General features: G+C 43.5%; 1 protein-coding gene across 49 annotated transcripts in view; it reads left to right on the top strand.

The window, feature by feature from the left end:
* The window catches only part of OBSCN (obscurin, cytoskeletal calmodulin and titin-interacting RhoGEF), a 163,184-nt gene that overhangs the window by 15,455 nt on the left and 128,958 nt on the right, over positions 1–18,771 (top strand). For 48 of the 49 annotated variants that reach the window (XR_004433938.1, XR_004433939.1, XR_004433940.1 and 45 more), the window contains 2 exons: positions 1,215–1,490; positions 15,918–16,193. Coding sequence is in view for 46 of the 49 variants with exons in the window: in XM_033197474.1 (XP_033053365.1) it covers positions 1,215–1,490; positions 15,918–16,193 (552 nt within the window). In the remaining 3 variants the exon portion in view is untranslated. The remainder of the gene's footprint in view (positions 1–1,214; positions 1,491–15,917; positions 16,194–18,771) is intronic. The other variant, XM_033197488.1, reaches the window with a different exon arrangement.

Below are 18,771 nucleotides of genomic sequence, written 5' to 3' on the forward strand. Positions count from 1 at the left end.
TATTTTTATTTATTTTTTTTTGTGGTACTCTAGTTTTTAATACTACTTTGTCTGCATGTGTATTTGTAGCTAGTTAATGGGCACAGATAGCACCTAAAAAGAAAACTGTTCTGTCTGATTTCATATATTCAAAGTTCGAAGACAGGTTCTACGGTTAGGAATGAGAATGGTGGTTGCTTTTGTAGGGGAGGCAACTGGGAGCTGTGTGGGTTTGGAGTGTGGGTTACATAGGTGCACACATCTGTCAGAACTCACAGAATTGTGCACCAGATCTGTGCATATCGCTATGTGTACATGTTATCTTAGTTAAGAGGTAGCATAAGGGATTTTCGTTTTTAGAGACAGGATTTTGTTCTGTTGCCCAGGCTGGAGTACAGTGGTGCAGTCAGGGCTTACTGCAGCTTTGACCTCCCAGGCTCAAGCAATCTTCCCACCTCTGCCTCGTGAGGAGCTGGGTACTCGCATACCACTGTGCTCAGCTAATTTTTTAATTTTTTGTAGAGGCAGGGTCTCACTATGTTGTCCTGGCTGGTCTTGAACTCCTGAGCTCAAGCGATCCATCCAGCTTGCCCTCCCAAAGTGCTAGGATTATAGGCATGAGCCACTGTGCCCGGCCTCATAAGCCATTTTTCAATGTATGAGTTTCCTCTCTGTGTTGAGGGAAACCCCAGACAGATACAGAGCAGCTCTGGCTTTAGTGCAAACCAGGGGAGAAGTAGCCGGGGGATGATCTGTTTGGGTCATGGTTTTGTGGGAGAGAGGTTCCCACATGGCCTGTGAGTTTCAGCGTGAACCCAAGAGGGTGTCTGTGTTTGCTATTTCTCCAGGCTTTCTGGGTTCTCAGGCAGAGTTTTCGTAAGTGCCGAGGGCATGATGTGGGTGTTTCACACAGTACCAGCAGCTTTTCCTTTCAAAGGGGAACTCTGCCAGGGTGGTGCTTTTTTCTAAGGCGTTACGGAATGTTTGGACTCCAGAGTATCTGCTACATGTTGCTGATGGGCCTTGGAAAATTCTTCCCCATGCTGATGCTTGAAGCTTCCAATATGTGTTCTCTCTTGCTCAAACCCTCCGGCTGGCGGTTAGTGAGGCCACTGTTCATGGGCCACAGACAGCCCGTCATCAGTGGGCTCCAGCCTGAGCAGCCTCTGCATCTGAAACTTCAGTTTCTGTGCGCTGGAGTCTCTGACTGTGCATCCTTCTGTGTCCATCCCCAGAGCCCAAGGTGGTGTTTGCCAAGGAGCAGCTGGCACACAGGAAGCTGCAGGCAGAGGCAGGAGCCAGTGCCACACTGAGCTGCAAGGTGGCCCAGGCCCAGACAGAAGTGATGTGGTACAAGGACGGGAAGAAGCTGAGCTCCAACTCGAAAGTGCGCATGGAGGCCACAGGCTGCACGCGAAAGCTGGTTGTGCAGCAGGCAGGCCAGGCGGATGCCGGGGAGTACATCTGCGAGGCTGGGGGCCAGAGGCTGTCCTTCCATCTGGACGTCAAAGGTCAGTTGATCGAGCAGACATTTGAGCATCTCATGGGAGCAGGCCTGGGGGCAGTGTTTCAGCATAGGCTGGGACAGTGCTTGGCAGCCTCCTAAGGGCCTGTTTCAGCTAGTTATCTGCTGCTGAGTAACAGATCACTCCAAACTTAGAGGCCTGAAAGAATGACCAGTTTACCTCTCACCATTTTACAGGTTGAGACTTTGGTCAGGGCTCAGCAGGGGTGGCTCATCTGTGCTTCATGTGGTGTTGGCTGGGGCTGGGGGATCTGACTGGCCTTATTGGTGCACCTGAACAAGGTCCAAGCTGGGATGGCTCCAGTGGATGGCGGATGGCCAGGATGATAGGCCTGTCTCTTCTTCTGGTGTCAGCTGGCCTCACTCCCATATCTGCAACCTCATTCTTTCCTCCGTGGTCACTCTCTTTTTGGGCTTCTTTCCATGGTGACTGGATTCTTCTCCTAGGGAATGGTAGAAACTATGAGGCTTGTTAACCTGGGTTTTCAGGACTCCCAGAGTGTTACTTTCCCCCATGTTCTGTTGCTCAAAGCTAAGCATAAGGCCAGCCTAGTCTGCAGGAACTTGGGTGTAGGGAAGTAGACCCTACTGTCAGTGGGGGAGTGGCATGTCCTGTTGTAGAACATTGTGCACCCAGGGCATCTTGACTCATCACAACCTTTTTAACAGTTTATCACAAGGACATGGGCTCTGTTTAATTCCCTGCCATCCTGAACATGTTATCTTTTTCTTTCAAATGCTTGCCTCATGGTCAAAAGGTGGCTTCCATAGCTCCAGCCATCATGTTCAACATGGGAAGATGTAGAAAGGGTGTGTATTAGTTTTTTTGTTTTCTGCTTATTTTTTTAACTGCTTTGCAACAAATTACCACCAACTTAATGGCTTGAAACAATGCTCACTGAGTAGCTCACAGTTCTGTAAGTCAGAAGTACAGGCATGGTGCGCCTGGGTTCTCTGTTCAGGGTCTCAGAAGCTGAAGTCAGGTGCCTGCTGATTAGTTCTCTTGGTTCCTGTTTCTAGCTTACCCAAGTTGTTGGCAGAATTCAATTCCTTGCAATTGTGGGTCTGTGAGCCGGTCGTCATCAGGCCAGTAATGGATAATCTCCCTTGTGTCATGTCACTCTCAGACTTCAAATCTCTTTTGCCAGGGAAGAGACCTCTCCCATTTATGGCCTCACCTGATTAGGTCCAGCCTACCCAAGATCATCTTCCTTTCGAGGAACTTAAAGTCAACTGATTTGAGGCCCCATTCCATCTGCAGGTTTCCTTCACAGCAGCACCTAAATTTAGTGTTTGGGCATTCTTAGAATTCTGCCTCCCTCATTGTGGATGTTTCTGGCTGTCTCTTCTGTTTGGAAAACAAAAACTTTTCTTGGAGTAGGGAGTACATCAACTCCCATGCCTCCCTGACTTGGTGGGGTCTTGCAGCCATGCTCAGCTCCAGGTAACCTGGAGAATGTGCCCCTGGCCTTACAGCCTTGGCAGGGGGACGTGGAGGAGGAGGAGGTGGACCTGTGGTGGGAGAAGCTGGCCTGGGACTGACCCCGCAGTTCATACCCCATAGCCTGGGTTTCCACCTCTTTCTGCGGCAGGCTGGCGGTGGGATCGGCGTGTGTGTGGGGTCAGACTGCCACTTGTGTTTCATTCCTGTCTGTCTGTTGAGTGACCTTGGGCGAGTTGTTGATGTTGTTTCATCCCCAAATTCACATCCACCTGGAACCTCAGAATGGGGCCTTATTTGGAAACAGGGTCTGCATAAGTGAGGCACCTTGTGATGAGGTCATGGACTAGGCTGGGCCCTGAGTCCAGTGGCAGTGTCCTTAGACAGACAGAGGCACATACAGAGGAGGCAACCATGAGAGACGGAGGCTGACACTGGAGTGATGAGGCCACAAGCCCAGAGATGCCAGGAGCCCCTAGGAGCTGGGAGAGGCAGGGTGGGTCCCAGCCCTGGTACACCTTGATCTCAAACTTCTGGCCTCCAGAACTGTAAGAGGATGATTTTCTGTCATTCTGAGCCATTTATCTTGTGGTGAGCTCTTATGGCAGCCCCCATAAACTCAGACAGTTGGCCTCTCTGTGCCTCAGTTTCCTCATCTATAACATGGGAGTCATGACTGTGGCATCTGGGGACTGTGCCTGTGCAGTGCACTGTGAATTATAGCTGCTGGGATTGGATTTTGGGTGATAAATAGGTCAAGGAAGGAGGGCACGGCCAGCCTGGTGGTGTAGACACTGGCTAGCCTTCACCCTAGAGGGCCATGGTGCGGGGTGGGAGGGGATGGAGGTGTGCCAGGCTGCAGGAGCTCAGAGGCACTAGCTGCCAGCAGAGTGGGCACCAGGGTCTCTGGAAACGTCTCAGTGGCAGTGGCTCATCCAGCCTGTTTCCCTGTCTGTAAAATGCGGATCCCAAGTGCACCCGGCTCTGAGGGCAGGAGAGGGGATTAACATGAGATGGTGCTTGTCAGGGGCTACACTAATTGCTTCATCCTGTCTTCCTGCTGCTGTTTTTACTCCTGGGGTGACGCATGGCTCAGACACTAGGGGGCCCAGGCTTGCACATCTGAGGGCTCTGTCACATTTGTGCACCAGGTAAAGAAGCAGACAATGTCTGCAGCATGGGCCAGGGGTCCTGTGTGGCCACACAGAGGAATGCTGATGTTCAGCAAGTGCCTCGGTCCATGAGGGCTGCTAGAGCAGAGCACCATAGCCTGGGTAGCTCAGAATCCACAGAAGTGTGAAGCGTGCTGCTTGCAGAAGTCCAAGAGTAAGGTGCCAGCAGATTCGGTGTCTGGGGAGGCCACTTCCTGGTTCGTAGACGGTGCCTTCTCACTGAGTCTTCACAGTGGAAGGGACGAGGGAGCTTTTGGAGTTTCTTTTATAAGGGCATTCATCTCATTCATGACGCAACTGCCTCCTAAAGGCTCCTCCTTCTAACACCATGACCTTGGGGATAAGGATTTCAATGTGGGAATTTTGGGGGCCACAGACATTCCAACCATAGCAGTGAGAATGTGGGTGCTAGGTTTTGTGTCGCTCTCAAGGTTTTACCCCAAAGGCAGGACTGGCAGGCTAGCGTGTTCTCTGCGTAAATGCTTTTGTTAAATTGACTTCTTAATATATGTATCATGCCCATCTGCTATTCTTGGAATATTGTGTCCCCTCCACAGTTCATGTTGAAACTTAGTCCCCTGAGCAACAGTATTAAGAGGGGGTCTTTGGGAGGTGATTAGGCATCGAAGGCTCCACCCTCATGAATGGATGAGTACCCTTAGATTATAAAAGGGCGAGTTCACCACTTCCATCCCGTCTCCCAGGTGAGACACAGCAATAATGCGCTGTCTTGGAAGCAGAGAGCAGCCCTCACCAGGCAGCTGAACTTGCTGGCACCTTTTCATTTGTTTGGTTTTTGAGGCAGGGTCCTGCTCTGTCACCCAGACTGGAGTGCAGTGGTGTGACCATGACTCACTGCAGCCTCGACCGCCTGGGCTCAAGCAATCCTCCCACCTCAGCCTCCTGAGTAGCTGGAACTATAGGCACGTGCCACCATACCTGACTAATTTTCTCAATTTTTTGTTTGTAGAGATGGGGTCTTGCTCTGTTGCCCAGGCTTATCTCAAACTTCTGGGCTCAAGCAATCCTCACAGCTCAGCTTCCCAAAGTGCTGGGATTATAGGAATGAACCACTGCACCAGACCTGATTGATTTTTTAAAGTATGTAATTCATGTAACATAAAATTCACCCTTTTATAGTGTATGATTTGGTGGTTTCTAGGTGGCACAAACACACCACAGTCTAATTCCAGAATATTTTCATCAACCCTGAAAGAAACTCTATGCCCCTTTGTAGTCATTCCCCATTCCCCTTCCCCTCAGCACTTAGCAACCGCTAATGTGCTTTCTGTCTCCCTGGATTTGCCTGTTCTGGACATTTCATTTAAACAGAATTATATAATATGTGGCCTTTTATGTCTGTCTTTTTTCACTGGGCGTGATGTTTTCAAGGCTTATCATGTTGTAACATGTATCAGTACTTCCTTTTCATAGCTGGGTCATATTCCATTGTATGAACAGATCACATTTTGTTTATCTATGCATCAGTGGACAGGCATTTGAATTGTTCCCACTCTGGCAACTGTACATTATACTGCTATAAACATTTGTATGCAGGCTTTTGTGTGAATGTATGTTTTCAGTTCTCTTGAGTAGATGCCTAAAGAGTAGGGTTGCCAGGTCATATGGTAATATTATTTATCGTAGTAAGGAACTGTCAGACTGTGTTCTAGAGTGGCTGCACCATTTTACATTCTTCAATCAGCAATGTATGAAGGTTCCGGTTTCTCTACATCCTCACCAACTCTTCTCGTTTTCTATTTATTTATTTATATTTTATTTATTCTTTTTTTAAGAGTCAGGATCTCACTCTATTGCCCAAGCTGGAATGCAGTGGTGTCATCATGGTTCACTGCAGCATTGAACTCCTGGGATCAAGCAATCCTCCCATCTTAGCCTCCTGAGGAGCTGGGACTACAGGTGGGCACCACCACACCCAGCTAATTTTTGTATTTTTGGTGGAGATGGGGTTTCGCCATATTGGCCAGGCTGGTCTTGAACTCCTCACCTCAAGTGATCCACCCACCTCAGCCTCCCAAAGTGCTAGGATTACAGGCGTGAGCCACCATGCCCAGCCATGATGCTAGACCTTTTTTTCTGATAAATGATTTGCAAATATTTTCTTTCATTCATTTTTTTGATTATGTCTTTTGCTGCATGAAGCTTTTAATTTTGATAAAGTTTAGGCTGGACATAGTGATGTGCGCCTGTAATCCCACCTACTTGGGAGGCTGAGGTGGGAGGATTGCTTGAACCCAGGAGATTGAAGCTGCAGTGAGCTATGATTGCACCACTTTACTCCAACCTGGGCAACAGAGTGAGACCCTGTCTAAAAAAGAAATGTTTTCTTAGTAAAGCTTAATTTGTCCTTTTTGTTGCTTGTGTGTTAGGTGTCATTCCTAAGAAACCATTGCCCAATCCAAGGTCATGAGATATACACCTCTGTTTTCTTCTAAGATTTTAGTAGTTTTAGCTCTTACATTTAGGACTTTGATCTATTTTAAGTTAATTTTTGAATATGATGTGAAATAGTGGTCCACCTTCATCATTTGCATGTGGAAATCCAGTTGTTCTAGCATCATTTGTTGAAGACATTTTTCTCCATTGAATTTTCTTGGCACCCTTGACCGTAAATGTAAAGGGTTTATTTCAGGATTCTCAATTCTATTCCATTGATTTCTAAGTTTATCCTTATGTCAATACCACAGTCTTGATTACCATATCTTTGCAGTAAGTTTTGAAATTAGAAAGTGTGAATTTTCCAACTTTGTGTTTTTTCAAGATTGTTTTGGTTATTCAAGGTCTACTACATTTCCATATGAATTTTAGAATCAGCTTTTCAAATTTTGGAAAAGAGATAGGTGGGATTTTGATAGGGTTTGCATTGAATGTGTAGATCAATTTGGGGAGTATTGCCATTTCTTGTAATCCATGAGTATGGGATACATTTCTGTTTATCTGGGTCTTTTAAGGTTTCTTTCAATGGTGTTTTCTAATTGTCAACATATAAAGTTTACAGTTCCTTTGTAAATTTATTGCTAAGTAGTTAATATTTTGGATGCTACTCTCCTTGGAACTGTTCTCGTAATTTCAGTTTTGGAGTGCCATTGCTAAGGTACAGAAATAGAATTGACTTTTATATGTTGGTCTTGTATCCTGCAACCTTGTTGAACTTGTTGATTAGCTCTAATAGTTCTTTTGTGAATTCCTGAGGATTTTTTGTACACAAGATTGTGCTATCTCTGAATAGAGACAGTTTTACTTCCTACTTTGGGACGTTTCTTCTTTTTAAAGTGTAAGCATTTACAGCTGTGCATGTCCCCCGAGCAGTGCTTTCACTGCATCCTGTAGTTTTGGTATGTTGTGTTTTCATTTTCATTCATCTTATTTTCTAATTTTTCTTTTAATTTCTTTTTTAAAAGTGTGTTGCTTTATTTCCACATATTTATGTATTTTCCAGTTTTCTTTCTGTTTTCTAGCTTTATTCCATCATGGTCAGAGAAGATACTTTGTCTGACTTCAACTCATAAAAATGTATTGATACTTATTTTGTGGCCTAATAGATGGTCTGTCCTGGACAGTGTTCCATACACACTTGAGGAAAATGTGTATTTTTCTCCTGTTGGTTGGAATATTCTATACAGTCTTTTGTTGACTGGAATATTCTATACAGTGTTCTCTGTAGGGGATAGGTTCCAGGACTCCTGTAGATACCAAAATCCATGGATCATCAAGTTCCTTATATAGAATGGTGTAGTGTTTGCATATAACCTACGCATATCCTTCTTTATGTTTTAAATCATCTCTAGATTACTCATAGTACCTAATACAATGTAAATGCTATATAAATAGTTGTTACATGTATTTCTAAAAATTTATGTTACTTTTATTGTTGTGTCATCATTTTTTTTCCAGAATATTTTTGATCCTCGGTTGGCTGAATCTGCACACGTGGAACCTGTGAATTTGGAGGGCTGACTGTATAAATCAGTTAGGTCTAGTTGATTTATAGCGTTGTTCAAGTCCTCTTGGTTTTAATAGATCTTTTTTCTAGTCATTCTATTATTGAAAGTGGGGTATTGAAGTCTCCAATATTGTAGACATTTTTTCTTTTTGTAGTTCTGTTGATTTTTGCTTCTCATATATTGCCCTCTGCTTTAGGTGAGTATATGTTTATAATTGTGATATCTTATTGAGAGATTGGCCCTTTCACAGTGTGTAATGTTGTTTGTTTCTTCTGGCGGTTTGGTTTCGGGGTCTGCCTTGCCTGGCATTTGGGAGCCGTTCCTGCTCTCTTTTGGCTGCTGTGGTTTATGGAGCATCTTCAAGCCTTCCACCTGTTTGCGTCTTTGGCTCTAAAGTGTATGTCTTATAGATAGATGGATAATGACTTTTTAATTAAGAATTAATTTTATAATTGAGCTGAAATTCACATAACATACAGTTAATCATTTTGAAGTGTACACTTCAGTGGCATTTAATGCATTCTCAATGTTGTGCAGCCACCACCTCTGTCTAGTTTCAAAATTTTTCATCAGAAAATTTTCACCAGAACACCCCATAGTCATTGGGTTATTCCTTTACATTCTTCCCTCCCCCCATAATGTGGCCACCCCACATTTTGCTCGTTGTCTCTGTAGATTTGTTTGTTCTGGATACTTCATGTAATAGAAATCTTGCAATATGTGTCCCTTGTATCTGGTTCTTTTACTTTGTGTAAACTTTTCAAGATTCATCTAAGTTGTGCATAACATGTTCCAGTGCTTCATTACTTTTTATGGCTGAATAGTGTTCCATTGGATGTATATCACAGCATATCACAGATGCTGTTCATTTTTGTTGCTGTTTCTGTTACTTTTATTTGTGTATGTTTAGTGACTTTTCTGAACTAATTCTTTAAAGTCTATGTTCCTTATCATGAGTGGCCACTGAAGCCTCTGCTCAGTGAGCTTATTGGCCAGCTGATGATTAGAACAGTGATTTTACTAGATGTCTCCAACAATAAGTCTCTCTGTCTTTGGGGCCTGTGTGTGGGAATTGGCCCATGCATTCAACACAGCTAGGCAGACGACAGCTCTACCTGTGCCTTTACTTCTGGCGTCACAGAACCTCAAGGCTAGCCAGCTGTGTGAGTGTTAGGTCTTCTCAGATGTTGCGTGAGTGTTCACACAGCCTCTGTACATGTATGACCCTCTCTGTGCCCAGGAGTGTGTTGTTGGATCTTTCCAAAGCCTCCTGTGGATGTCTTGTTCTCCAGCATTTCCTTTTAGGCTGGAGACTTTTGATTAGATTATTGTTCATTGCAACCATTCTCCACTGCTTCAAGCAGTCATGGTGTTTGTAATTACCTCTGATATTTTTTCTTTTTTTTTTTTCATATTTACATTTTACATTTATGTGATGCATTAGAATTTATAAAGCATATTCACATGCATTAATCACTAAGATGGAATTTTTTTTCTTTTTTTTCTTTTTTTTTATTATTATACTTCAAGTTCTAGGGTACATGTGCATAACATGCAGGTTTGTTACATATGTATACTTGTGCCATGTTGGTGTGCTGCACCCATCAACTCGTCAGCACCCATCAACTCATCATTTACATCAGGTATAACTCCCAATGCAATCCCTCACCCTGCCCCCTCCCCATGATAGGCCCCGGTGTGTGATGTTCCCCTTCTCGAGTCGAAGTGATCTCATTGTTCAGTTCCCACCTATGAGTGAGAACATGCAGTGTTTGGTTTTCTGTTCTTGTGATAGTTTGCTGAGAATGATGGTTTCCAGCTGCATCCACGTCCCTACAAAGGACACAAACTCATCCTTTTTTATGGCTGCATAGTATTCCATGGTGTATATGTGCCACATTTTCTTAATCTAGTCTGTCACTGATGGACATTTGGGTTGATTCCAAGTCTTTGCTATTGTGAATAGTGCCACAATAAACATACGTGTGCATGTGTCTTTATAGCAGCATGATTTATGATCCTTTGGGTATATACCCAGTAATGGGATGGCTGGGTCATATGGTACATCTAGTTCAAGATCCTTGAGGAATTGCCATACTGTTTTCCATAATGGCTGAACTAGTTTACAATCCCACCAACAGTGTAAAAGTGTTCCTATTTCTCCACATCCTCTCCAGCACCTGTTGTTTCCTGACTTTTTAATGATTGCCATTCTAACTGGTGTGAGATGGTATCTCATTGTGGTTTTGATTTGCATTTCTCTGATGGCCAGTGATGATGAGCATTTTTTCATGTGTCTGTTGGCTGTATGAATGTCTTCTTTTGAGAAATGTCTGTTCATATCCTTTGCCCATTTTTTGATGGGGTTGTTTGTTTTTTTCTTGTAAATTTGTTTGAGTTCTTTGTAGGTTCTGGATATTAGCCCTTTGTCAGATGAGTAAATTGCAAAAATTTTCTCCCATTCTGTAGGTTGCCTGTTCACTCTGATGGTAGTTTCTTTTGCTGTGCAGAGCCTCTTTAGTTTAATTAGATCCCATTTGTCAATTTTGGCTTTTGCTGCCATTGCTTTTGGTGTTTTAGACGTGAAGTCCTTGCCCATGCCTATGTCCTGAATGGTACTACCTAGGTTTTCTTCTAGGGTTTTGATGGTATTAGGTCTAACATTTAAGTCTCTAATCCATCTTGAATTAATCTTCGTATAAAGAGTAAGGAAAGGATCCAGTTTCAGCTTTCTACTTATGGCTAGCCAATTTTCCCAGCACCATTTATTCAATAGGGAATCCTTTCCCCATTTCTTGTTTCTCTCAGGTTTGTCAAAGATCAGATGGCTGTAGATGTGTGGTATTATTTCTGAGGTCTCTGTTCTGTTCCATTGGTCTATATCTCTGTTTTGGTACCAGTACCATGCTGTTTTGGTTACTGTAGCCTTGTAGTATAGTTTGAAGTCAGGTAGCGTGACGCCTCCAGCTTTGTCCTTTTGCCTTAGGATTGTCTTGGCAATGCGGGCTCTTTTTTGGTTCCATATGAACTTTAAAGCAGTTTTTCCAATTCTGTGAAGAAAGTCATTGGTAGCTTGATGGGGATGGCATTGAATCTATAAGTAACCTTGGGCAGTATGGCCATTTTCACGATATTGATCCTTCCTATCCATGAGCATGGTATGTTCTTCCATTTGTTTGTGTCCTCTTTGATTTCACTGAGCAGTGGTTTGTAGTTCTCCTTGAAGAGGTCCTTTACATCCCTTGTAAGTTGGATTCCTAGGTATTTTATTCTCTTTGAAGCAATTGTGAATGGAAGTTCTTTCATGATTTGGCTCTCTGTTTGTCTGTTACTGGTATATAAGAATGCTTGTGATTTTTGCACATTAATTTTGTATCCTGAGACTTGGCTGAAGTTGCTTATCAGCTTAAGGAGATTTTGGGCTGAGACAATGGGGTTTTCTAAATATACGATCATGTCATCTGCAAACAGGGACAATTTGACTTCTTCTTTTCCTAACTGAATACCCTTGATTTCTTTCTCTTGCCTGATTGCCCTAGCCAGAACTTCCAACACTATGTTGAATAGGAGTGGTGAGAGAGGGCATCCCTGTCTTGTGCCAGTTTTCAAAGGGAATTTTTCCAGTTTTTGCCCATTCAGTATGATATTGGCTGTGGGTTTGTCATAAATAGCTCTTATTATTTTGAGGTACGTTCCATCAATCCAGAATTTATTGAGCGTTTTTAGCATGAAGGGCTGTTGAATTTTGTCAAAGGCCTTTTCTGCATCTATTGAGATAATCATGTGGTTCTTGTCTTTGGTTCTGTTTATATGCTGGATTACGTTTATTGATTTGCGAATGTTGAACCAGCCTTGCATCCCAGGGATGAAGCCCACTAGATCATGGTGGATAAGCTTTTTGATGTGCTGCTGAATCAGGGTTGTGAGTATTTTATTGAGGATTTTTGCATCGATGTTCATCGGGGATATTGGTCTAAAATTCTCTTTTTTTGTTGTGTCTCTGCCAGGCTTTGGTATCAGGATGATGTTGGCCTCATAAAATGAGTTAGGGAGGATTCCCTCTTTTTCAGTTGATTGGAATAGTTTCAGAAGGAATGGTACCAGCTCCTCCTTGTACCTCTGGTGGAATTCAGCTGTGAATCCATCTGGTCCTGGACTTTTTTTGGTGGGTAGGCTATGAATTGTTGCCTGAATTTCAGAGCCTGCTATTGGTCTATTCAGGGATTCAACTTCTTCCCGGTTTACTCTTGAAAGAGTGTAAGTGTCCAGGAAATTATCCATTTCTTCTAGATTTTCTAGTTGATTTGCGTAGAGGTGTTTATAGTATTCTCTGATGGTAGTTTGTATTTCTGTGGGGTCGGTGGTGATATCCCCTTTATCATTTTTTATTGCATCTATGTGATTCCTCTCTCTTTTCTTCTTTATTAGCCTTGCTAGTGGTCTGTCAATTTTGTTGATCTTTTCAAAAAACCAACTCCTGAATTCATTGATTTTTTGGAGGGTTTTTTGTGTCTCTATCTCCTTCAATTTGGCTCTGATCTTAGTTATTTCTTGCCTTCTGCTAGCGTTTGAATGTGTTTGCTCTTGCCACTCTAGTTCTTTTAATTGTGATGTTAGAGTGTCCATTTTAGATCTTTCCTGCTTTCTCTTGTGGGCATTTAGTGCTATAAATTTCCCTCTACACACTGCTTTAAATGTGTCCCAGAGATTCTGGTATGTTGTATCTTTGTTCTCATTGGTTTCAAAGAACATCTTTATTTCTGCCTTCATTTCATTATGTACCCAGTAGTCATTCAGGAGCAGGTTGTTCAGTTTCCATGTAGTTGAGCGGTTTTGAGTGAGTTTCTTAGTCCTGAGTTCTAGTTTGATTGCACTGTGGTCTGAGAGACAGTTTGTTATAATTTCTGTTCTTTTACATTTGCTGAGGAGTGCTTTACTTCCAATTATGTGGTCAATTTTGGAATAAGTGCGATGTGGTGCTGAGAAGAATGTATATTCTGTTGATTTGGGGTGGAGAGTTCTATAGATGTCTATTAGGTCCGCTTGGTGCAGAGATGAGTTCAATTCCTGGATATCCTTGTGACCTTTCTGTCTCGTTGATCTGTCTAATGTTGACAGTGGAGTGTTGAAGTCTCCCATTATTATTGTATGGGAGTCTAAGTGTCTTTGTAAGTCTCTAAGGACTTGTTTTATGAATCTGGGTGCTCCTGTATTGGGTGCATATATATTTAGGATAGTTAGCTCTTCCTGTTGAATTGATCCCTTTACCATTATGGAATGGCCTTCTTTGTCTCTTTTGATCTTTGATGGTTTAAAGTCTATTTTATCAGAGATTAGGATTGCAACCCCTGCTTTTTTTTTGTTCTCCATTTGCTTGGTAGATCTTCCTCCATCCCTTTATTTTGAGCCTATGTATGTCTCTGCATGTGAGATGGGTCTCCTGAATACAGCAGACTGATGGGTCTTGACTCTTTATCCAGTTTGCCAGTCTGTGTCTTTTAATGGAGCATTTAGTCCATTTACATTTAAGGTTAATATTGTTATGTGTGAACTTGATCCTGCCATTATGATATTAACTGGTTATTTTGCTCGTTAGTTGATGCAGTTTCTTCCTAGCCTCGATGGTCTTTACATTTTGGCATGTTTTTGCAATGGCTGGTACCGGTTGTTCCTTTCCATGTTTAGGGCTTCCTGGTGGTGACAAAATCTCTAAGCATTTGCTTATCTGTAAAGGATTTTATTTCTCCTTCACTTATGAAACTTAGTTTGGCTGGATATGAAATTCTGGGTTGAAAATTCTTTTCTTTAAGAACGTTGAATATTGGCCCCCACTCTCTTCTGGCTTGTAGAGTTTCTGCCAAGAGATCTGCTGTTAGTCTGATGGGCTTCCCTTTGTGGGTAACCCGACCTTTCTCTCTGGCTGCCCTTAAGATTCTTTCCTTCATTTCAACTTTGGTGAATCTGGCAATTATGTGTCTTAGAGTTGCTCTTCTCGAGGAGTATCTTTGTGGCGTTCTCTGTATTTCCTGAATTTGAATGTTGGCCTGCCCTACTAGGTTGGGGAAGTTCTCCTGGATGATATCCTGAAGAGTGTTTTCCAACTTGGTTCCATTTTCCCCCTCACTTTCAGGCACCGCAATCAGACGTAGATTTGGTCTTTTTACATAATCCCATATTTCTTGCAGGCTTTGTTCATTTCTTTTTCTTCTTTTTTCTTTTGGTTTCTCTTCTCGCTTCATTTCATTCATTTGATCCCCTTTCGCTGATACTCTTTCTTCCAGTTGATTGAGTCGGTTACTGAAGCTTGTACATTTGTCCCATATTTCTCGTGTAATGGTTTTCATGTCTGTCATTTCGTTTATGACCTTCTCTGCATTAATTAGTCTAGCTGTCAATTCTTCCACTCTTTTTTCAAGATTTTCAGTTTCTTTGCGCTGTGTATGTAATTCCTCCTTTAGTTCTGAGAAGTTTGATGGACTGAAGCCTTCTTCTCTCATCTCGTCAAGGCCATTCTCTGACCAGCTTTGATCCGTTGCTGGCGATGGGCTGTGCTCCTTTGCAGGGGGAGATGCGCTCTTATTTTTTGAATTTCCAGCTTTTCTGCCCTGCTTTTTCCCCATCTTTGTGGTTTTATCTGTCTCTGGTCTTTGATGATGGTGACGTACTGATGGGGTTTTGGTGTAGGTGTCCTTCCTGTTTGATAGTTTTCCTTCTGACAGTCAGGACCCTCAGCTGTAGGTCTGTTGGAGATTGCTTGAGGTCCACTCCAGACCCTGTTTGCCTGGGTATCAGCAGCAGAGGTTGCAGAAGATAGAACAGTGAGTGTACCTGTCTGATTCTTACTTTGGAAGCTTCCTCTCAGGGGTGTACTCCACCGTGTGAGGTGTGGGGTGTCAGACTGCCCCTAGTGGGGGTGTCTCCCAGTTAGGCTACTCAGGGGTCAGGGACCCACTTGAGCAGGCAGTCTGTCCCTTCTCAGATCTCAGCCTCCATGTTGGGAGATCCACTGCTCTCTGCAAAGCTGTCAGACAGAGTCGTTTGCATCTGCAGAGGTTCTGCTGCTTTTTTGTTGTTGTTATTTATCTGTGCCCTTTCCCCAGAGGTGGAGTCCACAGAGACTGGCAGGTTTCCTTGAGCTGCTGTGAGCTCCACCCAGTTCGAGCTTCCCAGCGGCTTTGTTTACCTACTTAAGCCTCAGCAATGGCGGGCGCCCCTCCCCCAGACTCGCTGCTGCCTTGCAGTTAGATCGCAGACTGCTGTGTTAGCAATGAGGGAGGCTCTGTGGGCGTGGGACCCTCCCGGCCAGGTGTGGGATATATTCTCCTGGTGTGCCCGTTTGCTTAAAGCGCAGTATTGGGGTGGGAGTTACCCGATTTTCCAGGTGTTGTGTGTCTCAGTTACCCTGGCTAGGAAAAGGGATTTCCTTCCCCCTTGTGCTTCCCAGGTGAGGCGATGCCTTGCCCTGCTTCAGCTCTCGCTGGTCAGGCTGCAGCAGCTGACCAGCACCGATTGTCCGGCACTCCCTAGTGAGATGACCCCAGTACCTTAGTTGAAAATGCAGAAATCACCGGTCTTCTGTGTCACTTGCACTGGGAGTTGGAGACTGGAGCTGTTCCTTTTTGGCCATCTTGCTCCGCCCCAGTATTTCTTTTATGAACGTAGGTGTGGTTTCCTTTGTCTTCATCCTGGTTGGGATTGTAGAACATCTTGAGTCTGTGGGTTTATATCTTTCATTAGTTGTTTGTTGTTGCTGAATCCTGAATCTTCAGTGCCTGTGAAATGGGTTGGTCCCAGATTTGTGTTTCTGACTGTGCATCCCTCCTGTCCACCCTCAGAGCCCAAGGCAGTGTTTGCCAAGGAGCAATCAGTGCATAATGAGGTGCAGACTGAGGCAGGAGCCAGCGCCACACTGAGCTGTGAGGTGGCCCAGGCTCAGACGGAGGTGACATGGTACAAGGACGGGAAGAAGCTGAGCTCCAGTTCGAAAGTGCGTGTAGAGGCCACAGGCTGCATGCGGCAGCTGGTGGTGCAGCAGGCAAGCCAGGCAGATGCTGGGGAGTACAGCTGTGAGGCCGGGGACCAGCGGCTCTCCTTCCACCTGGATGTTTCGGGTCAGTGCTTTAGGGATACTAACTTTGTAGAGGAGATGATGAGACTGGTTGATAGACTCTGGTGCTCTTCCCATTAGCCTTTACCTCTGTGGTTTCCTATCTTCCCAATTCCTATTTCATAACTGGTGTGGTCAAGTGAGGCCAGATGGGAAGGGTATGTGTGGAGGGACAGGGGCTGTTGCTGCGTACCTGGAATGGTGTTTATATGCAGTAATACTCGACCATATGTTCCCATCATCTGCCTAGAACCTTGCTGGTGTTTCTTCTTGTCTCTACCAGGCCCTGTGGTCAAGTTAGACCAGGTGTCTCCACCTGGGGATATGTGAATTTCCTTCTATTGGATGTCTGGCAGCTCCCACATGCCCGCATGCTTGTTCTCCCTAGTGACAGATGTTTGAATTTAACTCAGCTGGGAGAAAGGGGAATTTCAGCCACACAGCCATACATGGAATTATCTCAATATCACACTGTGGATTATCTGAATTTCAATGTCCGGGGACCTTCTCCCTTCTTTTGCATGAACATGGAAGTTACCTGTACACCCACAGGTAGCAAAACCTAGATCCATGTTTGTTGCAATGTCTGTGGCAAGTAAAACAGCAGCATGGATTGGTACATATGAGCCTGTGATATGCACCCATGAGGTCTGGAATTCTCTTCCAAAAACAACTCTTGTTTTCCTTTGTTTTTAGTTAGAACATGTCAGATTCTCCTTGGAGCTTGATTTTTAAATTGAGAATTGGAAAGGAATAAGTAGCTTATATGACATCACCAGGCACTGATACAACTGAGATGCAATAGTAGCATATATTAGTCTGTTCTCACACTGCTAATAAAGACATACCCAAGAGTGGGTAAGGAAAGAGGTTTAATTGACTCACAGTTCTGCATGGCTGGGAAGGCCTCAGGAAACTTGCAAGGCCTTAGGAAACTTACAATCATGGTGGAAGGCACCTCTTCACAGGGCTTCAGGAGAAAGAATGAATGCCGAGTGAAGAAGGGAGCTCCTTATAAAACCATCAGATCTTGGTAGTAGTCACTCAGTCTTATGAGAACAGCATGAGGGAAACTGCCCCCATGATTCAATTACCCCCACCTGGTCCCACCATTGCAGCGTGGTGATTATTACTATTCAAGGTGAGATTTGGGTGGGGACAGGGAGGCAAACCATATCAAGCAGGCCCTGACTGACAAAAGCAGTATTTATTCAGTGGCATTTCCCAGTAATTATGTTGTGGCTTTTCCTGACTGGGTCATAGAGAATTCTGAAACTACATTTATTTTCTTTTCATTAAGAGAATCTTCACATCAGAGATCTGTGGGCTGCAGCCCCATGTTGATGCCTGGGGGCCAACACATGACAGTCTGGTATTACCACTGGGCCGTAGTTTGTGGGTGGTTATGGATGCCAGTAAACCCACTATGTGTCTTTCTAAAGTGCTGTTTTAGGAGAGTATGACAAATTATTTACTGGTAATAAATATGAACAGGTTCAACAAATTGTTAAATTGCTTAAAAAGTATATAAAAAGTAACATAAGAAGAAATAGACAACTCAGATAGTCCTATAACTTTTAAATAAATGGAACTAGTAACAAAAAATGTTTTCACCAAGAAATTTCTAAGCAATATCTAATAACTATACAGTAAATTGTACCAAACAATCTGCAAATAAATTATTCCATGTTCATGGAGATTCTTCTAGAGAATACAATGAAGAGATGCACTCTCTGATTTGTTTCATGTAGATAGCATGATGTTGATACAAAGTAGGAAGAATTAAAAATAGGCCAACCTGTTATGGATAGCAAGGACAAAATCTTAAACAACATATTATTAATATATATTTAGCAATATACTAAGAGAATAGTATGCTATGAAGAAAGTCGTATTACCCAGGCATGGTGGTGTGCACCTGTAAGTCCCTGCTACTTGGGAGGCTGAGGCAGGAGGATCATTTGAGCCCAGGAGTTGGAGGCTGCAGTTAGCTATGATCACACCACTGCTTTCCTGCCTCGGCAACAAAGCAAGATCCCATCTCTAAAGAAGCTGAAAAAAAAGTAGCTGGCTGTGGTGGCATGTACCTGTAGTCCCAGCTACTTGGGAAGCTGAGGTGGGAGGATGGCTTGAACTCAGGAGACTGAAGCTGCGGTTAGCTATGATTGCATCACTGCACTCCACTCTGGGTGACAGAGTGAGATCTTGTCTCAGAAAATAAAAGGAAAAAAAAAAAAAGATTTTGGACCAGTAAACCATATGGGAAATAAATCAGACCAGGATCTCAACCACACACAAAGTCAACTCCAGTTGGTTAGAGTTGTCAGAATCCCGGGGAAACCCATACAAGTCTTAGAGGAAAACAGAGATGTTTCTGGTGACTTCACAGTAAAGCATGACTTCCTAAACAGAACATACATGCCCTGATCACAATGAAACACATTTGATATATTTGAATACATTAAAATTAAAATTTTTGATTCTTTGGACGACACCATAAGAGAATGAAAAGGCAAGCTACACAGAAAAGGAAGATATTTCTAACATGCTAATGGTCACTGCTCTAGTATTTCAGTGTAAAA

The sequence above is a fragment of the Trachypithecus francoisi genome, unplaced genomic scaffold (genome assembly GCF_009764315.1).
Source record: "Trachypithecus francoisi isolate TF-2019V2 unplaced genomic scaffold, Tfra_2.0 Lachesis_group5, whole genome shotgun sequence".
NCBI classification, from domain to species: domain Eukaryota; kingdom Metazoa; phylum Chordata; class Mammalia; order Primates; family Cercopithecidae; genus Trachypithecus; species Trachypithecus francoisi.